We start from the raw sequence: 20040 nt of genomic DNA on the forward strand, positions 1-20040 counted from the left end.
TTTTAATTTGATATTTAATTGATTTGATTATTTGTGTTTGTGAGACAATGGTTGCTCATGCAAACAAAGTGTTGTTTTGTAAAGTAGCGACCCTGAATCCATGGAAATATTAATGACGCTCCAAGAAGGATCAATGGAACCTCCTGCATGGGATCATATTAAGATTTTGTTTGTTGACTATAGAGAAAGGAATGTAAAGAGACAATAAAAGGATATCAAATACTCTTGCACAGAAACAGGGGCATTGAGGTAGAAATATAGTCATTGCTCCTTTTCTGGGCAAATAGCCAACAGTACCAGACCTGAAGGCTTGAGTGACACTCGATATTAGGCCTTGGGGATCAATTGAATAATTTGGGTGAGCAGTCAGCAACTTGATCTGCTTTGCCTTCCCTCCTGGGAAGCACCGCAAGGTAAGAAGTCTCACAACACCAGGTTAAAGTGGTGTAACCTGGTGTTGTGAGACTTCTTACTGTGTTTACCCCAGACCAACACCAGCATCTCCACATCATAAGTACTGCAAGGGCCAGGGGATGGGCAAAGGGAAAAGGGATAGGGAGATAGCAATGTTTGCATGGAACTCAGGGAGCTTTCCACAAAGCCATTTGCTAGGCTGCACCCAGTCCCATACCAGGAAAAACTTACTGAGGCTTTGGTGTGTGCAAGCTCAAAATCCCCAATCAGGGATTCAGGCCCAACTAATGCACGCAAAGGGTCTAATGACTGTTTCAGGCAGACCCTGGGCAGAGTCTAGCAGTACCTTGTTTCTCACTCAGGAGTAAACATAACTCTGGTTCCTGGGATGATAGAATCAGTTGAATGATCTGCCTCCCATAGTGAACAAAGACTAAGTCAAACTGCTTCTTACACCAGTGCAGTGAATGTGGATAATGATCAGAAACAGGCAGATTCCTTATTGAGATGGAGTCATCCTTGTGTTCAAGCTGAGAGTGATCAGGACAATGGGAATGCTGAGTGTTTGGAACTCGCTTTTTCATCCTTTCCTCATTTAGGGATCGTTAAGAAGGCTTCTCTCAGAGATACTTTCCAATGTCAATACTTTCTCTTCAAACTAACAATACAGAAACTCACTGACTGTTTCACTCTTCTTACCTTTTGATATTTGTTCTCTAATTCTGAAGCATCTTTTACAAGTGTCTTGACTATATCTGAAAAACAGAAACAGAAGACTTTGTTAGCAAACGTAAATAATTATTATTCATTTTGTACAGAGAGATGATGATTATCTGTTACTATGTGAGAGACTGCATGTGTCTATCTCCTGCCACTTTTGTATGTCAGTCACTGTCTACATGATGCCTGCCTCTCACAGGATGAATAATTCAGTTGGATGTACATGTACTCTGTGACCAGTAGAGAATGGTCTGCATATATTTTTTGATGCAGACTACATGGATGAAACTCAATGACAAAGATAAAGATGTTTACATGCCACAGAGTTAAACTGGTTGGAAACTGACTACCTGTAAGAATGGAGCAATTACTGAGAGGTTCAATGACCTTTTTCAATTATTGCTTGTCTTATGTCTTTGAGACAAGTTCTGCGGTGCAGTGGATAGCGTCGCTGCCACTGAGCCAGAACAAAGGTACAGGATTAGGCCATTCAACCAGTCAAGTCTGTTCCGTCATTCAATACTATCACAGCTGACTGAAAACTTCAATGCCTTTTACACCCATTATCCTTATAACCCTTTATGTTGTTAATCAGAAATCTATCAATCTCTACTTTAAACATACACAATGACTGAGATTCCACAGCCTTCTGGGGTAGAGAATTCCAAAAATTCACAGCCCTCTGTGGAAAGAAATTTCTCCTCATCTCGGTCTTAGGAGGCTTCCCTCTTATTTTGAAATCGTGTCTCTGGTTCCAGCCTCTGAACCAAGGGAAACAAGATGGAAGGAGATTTAGAAATGGACAAATGGAATGATGGAAGAAATTAACATTTAAAATAGTATAATAAGAAATTAAAGTAATAAAATGGATTAATAAGATAAAAGAAAGAAATAAAATAAATGGAAATAGGTTGAAGGTGGAGAAGAGAGTTGATTCTCTGAAGCTGTTGAGCTCAATGTTTAATCTGGGAGGCTTTAAAGTGCCCTATCAGAAGATGAGGTGCTGTTTCTCCAGTTTGTGTTGCGTTCACTGGAATATTGCAACAGGCCAAGGATAAACATGTGGACAGGGGAGCAGGCTGATGAAATGGCAAGTGACAGGTAAGTCTGGACCCTACTTGTGGATAGGTGGGACCAGTCTATGTTTAGTCTCTCCAATGTAGAGTAGATCACATTAGGAGCAATGAGTGCAATAGACACAGTGTAGACCGCACTGGGAGCAGCTGCTAATTATTTAGCTTCTCTGCCATTTCTCTATCTTAATATCTCTCTTTATTCAACTGTGACACCTTGGATGGGATTTTCTGGCTACGCTCACTCCAATACCGGAAAATCCCGTCAATGGACCTTTGCGTGGGCTACTCCCGCCCACTACAATTCTCATGGTGGGCGGGACGGGAACATTCTGATTGAACTTCCACACTTTCAAACATAATGTAAAATTCTATCACATTGTGATCACTCATCCCGAAAGATTCTTTGATAACCAGATTAATTAGACCCTTTTTCATTACATCCTAGATCTGCAATAGCCTGCCTCTAGTTAGCTTCCAGCATACAGCTCTAGAAACCCATCCCTGATATACTCCAGAAACTCCTCTTCCTCAGTATTAGCGCTCACTGGTTTCACCAGGCCATGTACAGATTGAAGTCACCCATGATCACAATATTGTCCATGCTACCTGCTTCGCTCATCTTCTAATTAATACTATGCCTCACATTACCATTACTACTTGGTGGCCTATAAACAATTCCAACTAATGTCTGCTGCTCTTCGTTGTTCCTTAGCTCCATCCAAACAGATTCCATACACGGTTCTTCTGATCTGAGATTCTCCCTTACAATTGCATAGAGTCATAGAGGTTTACAGCATGGCTCTTCAGCCCAACTTAAGAACATAAGAACATAAGAAATAGGAGCTGGAGTAGGCCATCTAGCCCTTTGAGCCTGCCCCGCCATTCAATAAGATCATGGCTGATCTGAAGTGGCTCAGTTCCACTTTCCCTCTTTCTCCCCATAACCCTTAATCCCCTTGCCTACCAAAAACCTATCTTAAATATATTTAGCGAGGTAGCCTCCACCACTTCAATGGGCAGAGAATTCCAGAGATTCACCACCCTTTGAGTGAAGAAGTTCCTCCTCAACTCCGTTCTAAACCGCGCCCCCTTATCTTGAGGCTGTGCCCTCTATTCCTGCTGTCCTTTCTGAGCGGGAAGAATCTCTGTACCTCTATCCTATCCATCCCCTTCATTATCTTATATGTCTCTATAAGATCCCCCCTCATCCTTCTAAACTCCAACAAGTACTGACCCAGTCTATTCAGCCTCTCTTCATAGTCCAACCACCTCATCTCCGGTATCAGCCTAGTGAACCTCCTCTGCACTCCCTCCAAGGCCAAAATATCCTTGCGCAAGTGCGGCGACCAAAACTGCACACAGTACTCCAGCTGCGGCCTCACCAGTGCCTTGTACATTTGCAACAAGACCTCCCTACTTTTATATTCTATCCCCCTCGCTATAAAGGCCAACATTCCATTTGCCTTCTTGATCACCTGCTGCACCTGCAGACTGAGTTTTTGCGACTCATGCACAAGGACCCCCAGGTCCCTCTGCACCGTAGCATGCTGCAGCTTTTCGCCCTTTAAATAGTAATCCCTCCTACTATTATTTCTGCCAAAGTGGATAACCTCACACTTGCTAACATTGTACTCCATCTGCCAGGTCCTCGCCCACTCGCTCAGCCTATCTAGATCCCTCTGCAGACTTTCCATACCCTCCACCCAATTTGCTTTTCCCCTCATCTTTGTGTCCATACTGCCCAGATTTTGCCATTAAGCTAGTCCCAATTGCCTGCATTTGGCCCATATCCCTCTATACCAATCTTACCCATGTTAATTGTCTAAAGGCTTTTTAAAAGATAAAATTGTACCCACCTCTACTATTACCTCTGGTTCCAGACATTCACCACCCTCTGAGTGAAAACATTACCCCTCTGGACCCTTTTGTATCTCTCCCCTTTCACCTTAAATCTATGCCTTCTAGTTTTAGATTCTCCTTTGGGAAAAGATGTTGACTATCCACCTGATCTACTCCCCTCAATATTTTATAGACATCTATAACATCACCCCTAAGACTCCTACACTCCAGGGAAAAAAGTCCCAGTCTATTCAGCCTCTCGTTATAACTCAATCCATCAAGACCTGGAAGCATCCTAGTAAATCTTTTCTGCATTCTTTCCAGTTTAATAATATTCTGCCCATAATAGGGTGATCAAAACTATACACATTACTTGTGTGGCCTTAGCAATGTCTTGTACAACTTCGACAAAGACATCCCAATTCCTGTATTCAGTGTTCTAATCAAAGAAATCAAGCATGCCGAATGCCCTCTTCACCACTCTGTTCACCTGTGACTCCACTTTCAAGAAGCTAAGAACCTGTACTCCTAGTTCTCTTTGTTCAAACACTCTCCCCAATGCCCTATTATTAACTGCCCTGGTTGGATCTACCAAAATGCATCACCTCGCATTTATCTAAATTAAACTCCATCTGCAATTCATCAGCCCACTGGCCCAATTGATCACAATCCCATTGCAATCCTAGATAACCTTCTTTACTGTCCACTATGCCACCAGTCTTGGTGTCATCTGCAAACTTACTAACCATGCCTCCTATATTCTCATCCAAATCATTAATATAAATGACAAATACTGATTCCTGAGGCACACCATTGGTCATAGGCCTCCAGTTTGAAAAACAACCCTCTACAACCATCATCTGTCTTCTGTCATCAAGCCAATTTTATGTCCAATTGGCAATTTCACGCTGGATCCCATGAGATTTAACCTTCTGCAACAACCTACCATGTGGTACCTTTTCAAAGGCTTTGCTAAAGTCCATGCATTACCTACACTGCCCTCATCTACCTTCTTGGTTACCCTTCCAAAAAACTCAATCAAAACCTGAGACATGATTTTCCACATATAAAGCCATGCTAACTGTACCCAATCAGTCCTTGCATCTCTAAATGCCTGTAGATCCTGTCTCTCAAAATGTCTTCTCACAACTTACCCACTGCAGATGTGAGGCTCTGTATTTCCCAAGCTTTTCCCTGCAGCCCTTTTTAAACAAAGACACAACATTTGTCACCTTCCAATCTTCAGGACCTCACCTGTGGTTGTCGCTGATTCAAATGTCTCTGCTAGGGAACCCACAATTTTCTCCCTACCCTCCCACAACTTTCTGGAATATACTTCATCAGGTCCTAGGGATTTATCTGCCTTGATGCACTTTAAGACTCCTCTGTAACATGTACACTCTTGAGGAGTGTACACTATTTATTTCCCCAAGTTCCCTAACACCCATGCCTTTCTCAACTTTAAATACTGATGAGAAATATTCATTTAGGATCTCACCAATCTCTTGTGGCTCCCCACACAGAGGCCCTACTCTCTCCCCAGCTACTCTTTTGCCTTTTGTGTATTTGTAGAAGCTCTTTGGATTCTTTTTTGCCTTATCTGCCAAAGCAAATTCATGTCCCCTTTTCACCTCCTGAGTTCTCTCTTAACTCTTCTCCTCTACCCTCGATACTCTTCAAGGGATCCATTTGATCCCATCTGCCTATGCATGTTATAAGCCTCCTCTTTTTGGAGTCATAGAGTTATAGATGTTTATAGCATGGAAACAGGCCCTTCAGCCCAACTTGTCCATGCTGCCCTTTTTTAAACCCTGAAGCTAGTCCCAATTGCCTGCATTTGGCTCATATCCCTCTATCTTACCCATGTAACTGTCTAAATGCTTTTTCTTGACCAGGGCCTCAATACCCAGAGTCATCCAGGGTTCCCTACTCCTACCAGCATTGCCCTTCACTTTAAGAGGAACATGCTTACCCTGAATGTTAGTTAACACACTTTTGAAAGCCTCCCACTTACCAGCCATCCCTTTGCCTGCCAACAGAGTTCCCCAATCAACTTTTGAAAGTTCTTGTCTAACGCTATCAGAATTGCACTAATCCCATTCCTTACATCAGCACAACTCCACTTCTTTTCCTTCCTTGACTGTCCTTCCTAGCGGAATATCCTGAATATTCAGTTCCCAGTCTTGGTCATCATGTGGCCAAGTTTCGGTAATGGCAATCGTGTCACACCAATTGACCTCAATTTTGCCTTTTGGAGCATGTTACAAGTGATATACACATTCAGGTAGAACACCCTTTGTCTTTTTGACAACATTCCACACTTGATCCTTACTCAGTGCTTGGCTTTGTTTCTTCTGCCTTCTAGTCCTATTATCATTTCCTGTAACAAACATTACATCCTTCCAATTTGGGCCACCTTCAGGTTCCCATCTCCCTGACAAGCTAGTTTTAAATCCACCCCAACACCACGAGCAAATCTTCCTGTGAGCATCTCAGTGCCAGTCCTGTTACGGTGTAACCCATCCACCTTGTACAGGTTCCCATCTGCCCGGGGACCAGAAACATTCCCATGCCTCAGAAATCTGATGATGGCCCTTCTACGTCATTTCTCCAGCCATGTATTTAACTGACCAATCCTTCAATTCTTATGCTCACTAGAACATGGAACTGGGAGTAATCATGAGATTACTGCTCAAGGTCCTGCTTTTTAATTTCCTTCTTAACTCCCTGAAATCTGCTTTCAGTTCCTCGTCGCTCTTCCCACCTATGTCATTGGTACCAACATGGACAGTGACTTCCAGCTGATCACCTTTCCCTGCAATCGCACCATGATATCCTTGACCCTTGTACCAGGGAGGCAACACATCATTCTGGAGTCATATTTACTGCCGCAGAAACACCTGTCTGATCCCCTGACTATGGAACTCTCATCATTATCACCCTTCCATTCTTCTTCCATCAACTACAGCTGAGCTACCTGTGATACCATAGACCTGGATCTGACTGCACTCCCCTGAGGAGCCACCATCCAAAATGGAAAACCGATTAGCAAGTAGGATAGACTTGAGGTCTCCTGCACTATCTGCCTGATTGTCCGTGACTGCCTGGCAGTCACCCATCCCCTCTTTGGCTGCACACTTTTAATCTGCAGTTTGACCACCTCTCTAAATCTGCTATCCACTTAGACCTCTGTCTCATGGATGTACAACAGTGACTCCAACCAGCACTCAGTTCCCAAACCTGCAGCTGAAGCTTGCACGGTTGGTAACACTTCCAACAGGTGGGATTGTCTGGGACACATGATCCATCCACAACTTCACACGTACTACAGGATGTGCACTCCATCCTGCCGAGCTGATCTGTCCTTCTATAACTCTAAAAGCTATTTATTACACTTCAGGCAAGTAGAATAAATACTGGTAAATTAACTTTATGACATTATGCTAATTTTATCTTACTTTGTTTATTTAATTTAACTTTGACATAATCTAACTTTACTTCACTATTCTTGGTTTATAATATTTGCTGCACAACCCAGGTTCGATGCCCGGCTTTGGCCACTGCCTGTGTGGAGTTTGCATGTTCTCCCCATGTCTGTGTGGGTTTCCTCCCACAGTGCAAAGATGTGCAGGTTGGGTGTATTGGTCATGCTAAATTGCCCCTTAATATCCAAGGATATGTGGATTAGGTGGATTAGCTATGGTAAATTGCTGGGTTACAGGGTTAGGGAATTTGGGGGAAGGGGGGCGCTGGTGGGTAAGATGCTCTGTCAGAGGGTCAGTCCAGACTTGATGGGCTGAATAGCCTCTTTCTGAATTGTAGGGATTCTATAGTTCTATTGCTAGTGCTCCTTACCAAAATCTGTGGAGCAATTCCTTTATAATGATACATTTTTCTTGTTTAGTTTATTTAAACAATTCCCAACAACAGCTTTTCATCAATCAATGAATTTACAGTTTTCCTGTGCTATCACTCCTGGATTTTCCCATTCCCCAGGTAGAGGTGTCCCTCGCAGGTCTGGCTGACTCTACTCCAGGAAGGTGAGCTCTGAGTTCAAGTCCCCCCCAGGACTTGAGGGCTAAGAAAGTGCGTTCATTATGTGGCTAAACAGGTTGAATATTAACCTCCAAATCCTTCCAACACATGCTAATGGATGCAATTAGAGTAGGAGAGATTCCTGGTCAGTCATAGAATGAAAAGTTTTTTTATTTATTAGTGCCACAACTCAGCTTACATTAACACTGCAATGAAGTTATTGTGAAAATCCCCTACTCACCACACTCCAGCGCCTTTTTGGGTACACTGAGGGAGAATTTAGCACGGCCAATGCATCTAGCCAGCACATCTTTCAGATTGTGGGAGAAAACCACAGCAACCAGAGGAAACCCAAGAAGGAAAGAATATTGGAGCCTGTACCATCACTATCCATTAAAAGTGTATATTGTCACAGCAAACTGAACCCCAAAGCACACTATAACTCTACCACCATGATCTTTGGGAAGGAACGTGGGGAGGGCAGAAGTTTGTTCCACCGCACCATTAACAAGGTGCATGAAATTGAAAACTGAGACAGCCGTGATTATGTGGAAAGGTGCTGCTGGGATCGTGTTTCTAATTTGTTGGTAACCAGGCAATTAATCAGCAATTTTCAGCATAAAGAATTATCATTTCAATCAGCAGTAACAATGCTTTCCTAGAATCATAGTATTTCTACAATGCAAAAGGAGGCCATTTGGCTCATCAAGTCCACACTGAACTCAATCCCACCATGGTCCTATCCCTGTTACCCCACGTCTTTACCCTTCTAATCCCCTGACATTTAAGGGGCAATTTATTGTGGCCAATCCACCTAACCTGCACATCTTTGGAGTGTGGGAGGAAATCAGAGCACCCAGAGGAAATCCATGTAGACACAGGGACAACATGCAAACTCCAAACAGTCACCTGAGGCCAGAATTGAACATGGGTCCCTGGCGCTGTGTGGCAGCAGCGCTAACCGCTGTGCCACAATGCCTCCCCAGTTTCCTTTCATTATTTTGCAGAAAGATGTCAGTCACTCTCAGAGTGATATCTTGTTCTATACATTTGCAGTGGTGGCCTTGTATGGACTCTCAAGGACAATGTTGCGAAACTATCAAGGAAATCAAGGGAAATTAATTTACAGAAGAAGACTAAACATGACGTAAGATGTAACCTAGCTACTGGAATCCTGTTTGCCAACACAAAGCAAATTTGACTTATGGGATTATTTAATGAATGTAATGTTTATTGTACAAAATGCCAAGTAGGCAGATTTCACTGATTGCACTGGCACACCTTGGGCCATAACACTGACACACCCAGCACTCTTATTCACTCCCCTCTTAGCCAAGTAGCAGGTTGGTGCTCTTTGTTACAGCTGTTTGTTATTGGTATGGACTGAGAAATAAGGAACACTGCACAAATGTAATGACAAACTTTGACCATGAAAGGGTTCGGAATTCAGGGCTCCAAACAATACGAAGAAGACTAAAGATGACGTAAGATGTAACCTAGCTACTGGAATCCTGTTTGCCAACACAAAGCGAATTTGACTTATGGGATTATTTAATGAATGTAATGTTTATTGTACAAAATGCCAAGTAGGCAAATTTCACTGATTGCACTGGCACACCTTGGGCCATAACACTGACACACCCAGCACTCTTATTCACTCCGCTCTTAGCCAAGTAGCAGGTTGGTGCTCTTTGTTACAGCTGTTTGTTATTGGTATGGACTGAGAAATAAGGAACACTGCACAAATGTAATGACAAACTTTGACCATAAAAGGGTTCGGAATTCAGGGCTCCAAACAATACAAACCTCTTCCTCTGTGCCACGTATGACTGCAAACACCAGCGAGTTTCACTAGCCATTGATCTTCATGCATTAGGGAGAGGTGGTAGTGTAGTGATATTGTCACTATACTAGTAATCCAGAGATCCAGGGTAATGCACTGGAGACCCCGGTTCAAATCCCACCATGGTGTATGGTGAACTTTAATTTCAATACAAATCGTTGTGGTACATGTGGGTGCCAACAACGTAGGCAAAATGCGAACTGAGGATCTGGGGAGGGAGTATGAAAAGCTGGGAATGGAATTAAAAAGTAGAACCGACAAGGTGGTTATCTCTGGGCTGCTGCCTGAACCAAGTGCAGACGGGCGTAAGGTTGATAAGATTAAGGAAGTGAATGGGTGGCTCAGGGATTGGTGTGGGAGGAATGGGTTTGAATTTATGGGGCATTGGCATCAGAATTGGGGTAGGTGGGACCTGTTCGGGCGGGATGGGGTTGATCTGAACCGTGCTGGGACCAGAGTCCTGGTGAATCATGTAAATAGGACTGTAGACAGGGCTTTAAACTAATTGGGGGGCGGGCGGCGGGGGGGCGGGGAGGGGGGGGGCGGGCGGCGGGGGGGCGGGTGGGGGGGCGGGGGGGCGGGGCGGGGAGGGGGGTGCGAGGGTAGGTGACATTACAGGGTCTAAAGTTAAGGAGAGGGTACAGGTAAGGGAAGAGGCCGAGGATGTCCCAATAATAAAGGGAGTAGGGAGTGTGAGTATGGTTGGTGGTGTTCTGGCAAATAGGGTCCAGGTGAAGGCTGGGATGAAGGCACTTTATCTGAATGCATGAAGCATTCGGAATAAAGTGGATGAGCTGGTGGCGCAGATAAGCACAAATGGATACGATCTGGTGGCCATTACAGAGACGTGGCTGCAAGGTGACAGGGACTGGGAACTGAATGTCCAGGGGTATCAAGTGTTTAGGAAGGATAGGCGGGAGGAAAAAGGGGGGGCGTAGCTCTGCTGATTAAGGATAGCATCAGGGTGGTAGCAAGGGATGATATAGGAACCAAAGAGCAGAAAGTGGAATCATTGTGAGTGGAGATTAGGAACAGCAAAGGGAGGAAGACGCTGGTGGGTGTTGTCTATAGGCTCCCGAATAATGATCTGGAGGTGGGGCGGGCTGTTAACCCGCAAATAAGTGCGGCGTGCAGGAATGGAACGGCCGTAGTTATGGGGGATTTCAATCTACATATTGATTGGTCGACCCATGTTGGATGCGGTGGGCTCGAGGAGGAGTTCTTGGAATGCTGCCGGGATAGTTTCCTTGAACAGTGTGTGTTGGAGCCGACAAGGGAGCCAGCTATCTTGGATCTGGTGTTATGTAATGAGGCGGGTAGAATTAGGGAGCTTGCGGTGAAGGATCCTCTTGGAGACAGTGATCATTGTATGGTGGAGTTTCTGGTGCAGATGGAGGAGGAGAAAGTGGGTTCCCGGACACACGTCCTTTGTTTGAACAGAGGGGAGTACGGTAGGATGAGAGAAGAATTGGCGAATGTTGACTGGGGGAGCGCGTTGGAAGGTAGGTCTGCTGAGGAGCAGTGGAGGATCTTTAAGGAGATCTTTCTTGGTGCTCAGCAGAAGTTTATTCCGATGGTCAAAAAGGACTGTAGGAGGAGAGGTAATAAGCCGTGGATAACAAAGGAGGTGAAGGAAAGTGTTAAATTGAAAGCGGAGGCGTTTAGAGTAGCTAAGAGTAGTGGGCGAGAAGAGGATTGGGAGAGGTTTAAATGTCAACAAAGATTGACAAAGAAGTTGATAAAGAAGGGTAGGAGAAACTATGAAGCTGGGCTAGCGCTTAATATAAAAAAGGATAGCAAGAGTTTTTATAAATATATAAAAAGGAAGAGGCTGGCTAGGGTGAACGTTGGACCCTTAGAGGATGAGAGGGGGGACTTAGTGGTAGGGGATGGGGAAATGGCTGAGGTCTTGAATAACTTTTTTGTTTCTGTCTTCACGGAGGAGGACGTGAATAATTTGCCGGGTGTTAGCGATGGAAAGGTGGTAGGACTGGAGGGTCTCAATGACATTATTGTTACTAGAGAGGCGGTGCTCGACAGACTGGAGGGACTGATTGTGGACAAGTCCCCAGGACCGGATGGAATGCATCCGAGGGTTCTGAAAGAAATGGCGGAGGTGATAGTGGATGCCTTGGTGGTTATTTTCCAAACGTCGCTGGATTCCGTGGAATCTTGATTTTCAGAAGGTGTTTGACAAGGTACCTCACAAGAGGTTATTGCAGAAGGTAAGGGGGCATGGAGTTGGGGGTAGGGTGTCAGCGTGGATAGGGGATTGGTTGTCAAATAGGAGGCAGAGAGTGGGGGTTAATGGGTGCTATTCGGATTGGCGGTTGGTGACTAGTGGAGTGCCCCAGGGGTCGGTGCTGGGGCCTCAGCTATTTACCATTTATATAGATGATCTGGAGGAAGGAACCGAGTGTATGGTGTCGAAATTTGCTGATGACACCAAGATTGGTGGAACGGCAAATTGCGCGGAGGGTGTGGAGAGTCTGCAGAAGGATCTAGATAGGCTGGGCGAATGGGCCAGGAACTGGCAAATGGAATTTAATGTTGGCAAGTGCGAGGTGGTCCACTTTGGTAGGAATAATGGTAGGAAGGACTATTACTTACATGGCGAAAAACTGCAGCAGGCGACGGTGCAGAGGGACCTCAGGGTCCTTGTGCATGAGTCGCAAAAACCCAGCCTGCAGGTGCAGCAGGTGGTCAGGAAGGCTAATGGGATGCTGACCTTCATAGCGAGGGGGATTGAATATAAAAGTAGGGAGGTCTTGCTGCGGCTGTATAGGGCATTGGTGAGGCCGCAGCTGGAGTACTGTGTGCAGTTTTGGGCGCCGTACTTACGCAAGGATATTTTGGCCTTGGAGGGAGTGCAAAGGAGGTTTACTACGCTGATACCGGAGTTGAGGGGGTTGAGCTATGAGGAGAGGCTGAATAAATTAGGCTTGTACTCGTTAGAGTTTAGAAGAATGAGGGGAGATCTCATTGAGACGTATAAGATGATGAATGGGATGGATAGGATAGAGGTGGAGAGACTCTTCCTGCTCAGAAGGGACAGTAGGACTAGGGGGCACAGCCTCAAGATAAAGGGGGGGCGGTTTAGAACGGAGTTGAGGAGGAACTTCTTCTCTCAAAGGGTGGTGAATCTCTGGAATTCTCTGCCCGTTGAGGTGGTGGAGGCTGCCTCGCTAAATATTTTTAAGACGCGGGTTGATGGGTTTTTGATAAGTGAGGGGTTTAAGGGTTATGGGGAGAGGGCGGGAATGCGGAACTGAGCCACGACAGATCAGCCATGATCTTATTGAATGGCGGGTCAGGCTCAAAGGGCTAGATGGCCTACTCCTGCTCCTATTTCTTATGTTCTTATGTTCTTATGTAAATCTGGAATGAAAAGTCTAATGTTGACTTGAAACTGATGTCTCTTAGGGAAGGAAATCCGCCATCCTTCCCCAGTCTGGTTTTTGTGTGACTCCAGACAGCAATGCAATTGACTCCTAAATGCCCTCTGAAGTTGTGCAAGAAACCACTCAGTTCAAGGGGAAATTAGGGATGGGTAATAAATGCTGGCCCAGCTGCTTATTATCACACTTGGACCAAGGTGGTAAAGAGTCTGGAGCTGAGTGACTGATAGAGCCCAAACTGGACAACAGTGATTGCTCTGTAAGTGCTGCCAATGACAACTGCCATCACTTTAAGATGATGAGTGTGGACTGAGGGAGTTGTGATTGCATTTGTCCTGCCTTTTATGGATGGATAGGACAGGACATACCTGGCAATTTTCCACACTGTCAGAGATATGTCAATGTTATATCTGCACTGGGGTAGCCATGACGACTGAGGTAAAGAGGAAATCATAACTAGGAAACATTTTCAAACTAGACTGCAAAAGTAGCCCAATGGACTATTGGTAAGAAGGAAATTCAGGGAGGAGAGCCGGAAGTCCTCACCCAGAGAGTGATCACATGTGATGTAGCATTTTGGAAACAGAATGCGGATAATACCAGCATGCTGAAAATTGCTCAGTTTTTCTCAAGTGGTGAGAGTTATAAACATCCCCAACTTTTCCAGTCACAGCATCTGTTTCAATGCTTTGTGCTTAGTGGCTATGATAAGATGGGGCTGTGTTTGCTTCCATCATGGTGCAGGTGTGCTTGTACCATTTTACTCCATGATGTCATTGTGAGTGACAGAGATCAGAACTACTCATTCCTTCGATCTCAGTGTGACATTCATCCTTTTCATTTAGTTTCTTGTTTTATTTAAAGCAACATTCAAACTGGCAGCTTACGGGGCGAAAAACTACAGCAGGCGACGGTGCAGAGGGACCTCGGGGTCCTTGTGCATGAGTCGCAAAAACCCAGCTTGCAGGTGCAGCAGGTGGTCAGGAAGGCGAATGGGATGCTGGCCTTCATAGCGAGGGGGATTGAATATAAAAGTAGGGAGGTCTTGCTGCAGCTGTATAGGGCATTGGTGAGGCCGCAGCTGGAGTACTGTGCGCAGTTTTGGGCGCCGCACCTGCGCAAAGATATTTTGGCCTTGGAGGGAGTGCAGAGGAGGTTTACTAGGCTGATACCGGAGTTGAGGGGGTTGAGCTATGAGGAGAGGCTGAATAAACTGGGCTTGTACTCGTTAGAGTTTAGAAGAATGAGGGGAGATCTCATTGAGACGTATAAGATGATGAATGGGATGGATAGGATAGAGGTGGAGAGACTCTTCCCGCTCAAAAAAGGCAGTAGGACTAGGGGGCACAGCCTCAAGATAAAAGGGGGGCGGTTTAGAACGGAGTTGAGGAGGAACTTCTTCACTCAAAGGGTGGTGAATCTCTGGAATTCTCTGCCTGTTGAAGTGGTGGAGGCTGCCTCGCTAAATATTTTTAAGACGCGGGTTGATGGGTTTTTGATAAGAGAGGGGATTAAGGGTTATGGGGAGAAAGCGGGAAAGTGGAACTGAGCAGCGACAGATCAGCCATGATCTTATTGAATGGCGGGGCAGGCTCGAAGGGCTAGATGGCCTACTCCTGCTCCTATTTCTTATGTTCTTATGTTCTTATTATGTACTGAGAACAAGTAATTCTCTGCAATAGCTCATTGTCAGCCTTTGGAGGACATTGGTTAGACAGACCCAACGGCAAATCTGGCCATAATTACCAATGTGCAGCTCAAATCTACAAAGAACAATATTGCTAGGTCCAAATATCAGAAAGTAAGCAACAGTTTAAACGGTTGATTGACTGCAGACAGACAAACTGGTGAAGCAAAGGGGGTTCATGGTGGGCCGATGGAGGGAATCTAAACCAGCTTAGGAACATCAACTTCCAATGCAGTCAGCACCAAACAGAAACATTGACAGAAATGTTACTTTTCATAGCAACCAACTATGCAGGAACTCGCAATGACACCTCTGCACATGTGCAGTCAAGTGTGCAGATGATATCAACAGCCGTCTTGTGTCACCATCTTGCATTGGTGGGAGACACAGTGACCAGAATTTTACCGGCACCCCCGCCCCGATTCCGGGGGCGGGCGAGGCTCGGAGAACAGAATTCTCCACTGGCCTCTGGCGGGATCGTACAAACTACGGGCGGACGTGCCAGTAAAATTCCACCCAGTGTGATAAAATACTCTCTGTATATAAAGGAGCGTTGTTCTGTATTGTTACACAGACTGAGGTCATGGATCCCTCTAAATTTCCTGTCACCTCTACAGCTGTGCACCACATTACATTTATCCATTGTAAGATAGATCAACCATTCCTTTCTCTATCCATTTATTTATCCATATCTAATCAATCTCAGTAACGTGTAACTTTGCTTGGTGTTATCACCAAATGTTGTACTTTCTTATCAGATCCTTTTCCATACTATTTGTGTGTATCGTGAGACTTCACATGGTCTGGAACAGATCAAATGGCCCCCAAAGACAGTCTGTGTCACTGATTACAACAACAACTTGCATTTGTTTGGCATCTTTCTTGTGGTAAAATGTTTCAAGGTGCTTCACAGGAGCCAGAAAGGTGGCACGTGGGCAGGTGACTGAAAGCTTAGTCAGAATGGTAGGTTTGATGGAGCACCTTAAAAAACTAAAGGTGAGGGAGGTGGGCAGAAAGGTTTAGGGTGAGAATTCCAGATCCTACAGCCTGGTAAACAGAAATCCCAATCACCAGTAGCAGAGAGATTAAAATCTGGAATGGGGGCAGAACTGGAGGAGTTGCAGAGACCTCAGGGGGTTGGCAGTCTGGAGAGAGGAAGGAATAAGGTCATGGTAGGATTTAAGATCAAAGGTGAGAAGTTTCAGATCAAGGCTTTACTGCACTGAAATTAAATGTAGCTCATGATGCCAGTGAGGGGATGATCGGGGAAGGGCAGTTGCTGTAAGTTAGGATAAGCAAGTAACTGTTCACTTAGACAAGCAGGAGTTCAGATTTCCTCAGTCAGGAGAAACAGGGAGGCTAAAAATTCTAACAGGTTTCATCATTGTGTCTTGTTCTCACTCAAATCGAGAACATTCACACACACCCACACACTCACATACGCTCACACACATTCACACACACCCACACACTCACATACACTCACACACACCCACACACTCATACACATTCACACACACCCACACACTCACATACACTCACACACACCCACACACTCACATACACTCACACACACCCACACACTCACACACACTCACACACACACACACTCACATACACTCATACACACCCACACACTCACATACACTCACATACACTCACACACATTCACACACACCCACACACTCACATACACTCACACACATTCACACACACCCACACACTCACATACACTCACACACATTCACACACACCCACACACTCACGTACACTCACACACATTCACACACACCCACACACTCACATACACTCACACACATTCACACACTCACACACACTCACACACATTCACACACACCCACACACTCACACACACTCACACACATTCACACACACCCACACACTCACACACACTCACACACATTCACACACACCCACACACTCACACACACTCATACACATTCACACACACCCACACACTCACACACACTCACACACATTCACACACACCCACACACTCATACACATTCACACACACCCACACACTCACACACACTCACACACACCCACACACTCACATACACTCACACACATTCACACACACCCACACACTCACACACATTCACACACACCCACACACTCACATACACTCACACACATTCACACACACCCACACACTCACGTACACTCACACACATTCACACACACCCACACACTCACATACACTCACACACATTCACACACACCCACACACTCACATACACTCACACACATTCACACACACCCACACACTCACACACATTCACACACACCCACACACTCACATACACTCACACACATTCACACACACCCACACACTCACACACATTCACACACATTCACACACACCCCCACACCCACACACCCCCACACCCACACACACCCACACACACACACACACACACATTCACACACACCCACACACTCACATACACTCACACACATTCACACACACCCCCACACACCCCCACACTCACACACATTCACACACACCCACACACTCACATACACTCACACACACCCACACACCCCCACACCCACACACATTCACACACACCCACACACCCACACACTCACATACACTCACACACATTCACACACCCACACACCCACACACACCCACACACCCACACACTCACATACACTCACATACACTCACACACATTCACACACATTCACACACACCCACACACTCACATACACTCACATACACTCACACACATTCACACACACCCACACACACACACATTCACACACACCCACACACCCACACACTCACATACACTCACACACATTCACACACACCCACACACTCACATACACTCACACACATTCACACACACCCACACACTCACATACACTCACATACACTCATACACACCCACACACTCACATACACTCACACACATTCACACACACCCACACACTCACATACACTCACATACACTCACACACACTCACACACACCCACACACTCACACACATTCACACACATTCACACACACCCCCACACCCACACACCCCCACACCCACACACACCCACACACACACACACACACACACATTCACACACACCCACACACTCACATACACTCACACACACTCACACACATTCACACACACCCACACACTCACACACATTCACACACATTCACACACACCCCCACACCCACACACCCCCACACCCACACACACCCACACACACACACACATTCACACACACCCACACACTCACATACACTCACACACATTCACACACACCCCCACACACCCCCACACTCACACACATTCACACACACCCACACACTCACATACACTCACACACACCCACACACCCCCACACCCACACACATTCACACACACCCACACACCCACACACTCACATACACTCACACACATTCACACACCCACACACCCACACACCCACACACACCCACACACCCACACACTCACATACACTCACATACACTCACACACATTCACACACATTCACACACACCCACACACTCACATACACTCACATACACTCACACACATTCACACACACCCACACACACACACATTCACACACACCCACACACCCACACACTCACATACACTCACACACATTCACACACACCCACACACTCACATACACTCACACACATTCACACACACCCACACACTCACATACACTCACATACACTCACACACACCCACACACTCACATACACTCACACACATTCACACACACCCACACACTCACATACACTCACATACACTCACACACACCCACACACATTCACACACACCCACACACTCACATACACTCACACACACTCACACACATCCACACACATCCACACACATTCACACACACCCACACACTCACATACACTCACACACATTCACACACACCCACACACTCACACACATTCACATACACCCACACACACCCACACACTCACATACACTCATACGCATTCACACACAGTCATACACATTCACACACACACGCTCATACACATTCACACGCACACACACTCACATACACTCATACACATTCACACACACACACACACACACACGCTCATACACATTCACACACACACACTCACACACACTCACATACACTCATACACATTCACACACAAAAGTTCACACACACACATTCACTCACACGCATACAAACTCTCATACACATATAGATACACACAGACACACACACTCATACACACTCAGACACACACAAACTCTCAACACACAACACTCACTCACACAGTCTCACACACACACACTCACTCATATACACACACAGACACACTTACATACACACTGACACACACAAACTCTCCCACACACAAATACGCACTCACTCATAAACATACATACACACAGACGCACATACACTCACACACACATACACATTCACTCATACACACACACACCTACACACTCACACACATACACATACACACAGGCACACGCACACAGACACACACACATACACACATACACTCACACACACTCACACATACACACACACACTCACTCACACACACACGCTCTCACACACACACATTCATACACACATTCAATGTGTGTGTGCGAGCGTGTAGGTGTGTACACCCACATACATACTCAAGCACACTCACACTCGCACACACACACACACACAAACTCTCACACACACACAGACACACATACACACATACAGTCACACACACACACACACTCACATACACACACACACTCACATACACACACACTCACACACACATTCATACACACATGCCCACATACATACTCATGCACACTCACACACACAGACTCACACACACACACACCCACACACACACTGATAAAACACACACTGATAAAACACACAAACACTCACAAAGCTGTTGTGACTGGGGGTGAGCTCTACATTTAACCTTGGATATTGTTCTTTGTTGAGATTAATGCAAACAGGCTAGATAGGTGGAATTATGTTGGGTTGCTTTGTTGTGT

At 45.6% G+C, this 20040-nt stretch overlaps 1 protein-coding gene across 1 annotated transcript in view; it reads right to left on the bottom strand.

Moving 5' to 3' along the window:
* Positions 1-20040, bottom strand: part of prom2 (prominin 2) — a 79872-nt gene that overhangs the window by 58974 nt on the left and 858 nt on the right. Inside the window, exon 2 of the mRNA XM_080205972.1 lies at positions 1114-1169. Coding sequence (XP_080062098.1) covers positions 1114-1169 — 56 coding nt within the window. The remainder of the gene's footprint in view (positions 1-1113; positions 1170-20040) is intronic.

The sequence above is a fragment of the Carcharhinus amblyrhynchos genome, chromosome 17 (assembly GCF_965287045.1).
Source record: "Carcharhinus amblyrhynchos chromosome 17, sCarAmb.v2.hapA, whole genome shotgun sequence".
NCBI lineage: Eukaryota > Metazoa > Chordata > Chondrichthyes > Carcharhiniformes > Carcharhinidae > Carcharhinus > Carcharhinus amblyrhynchos.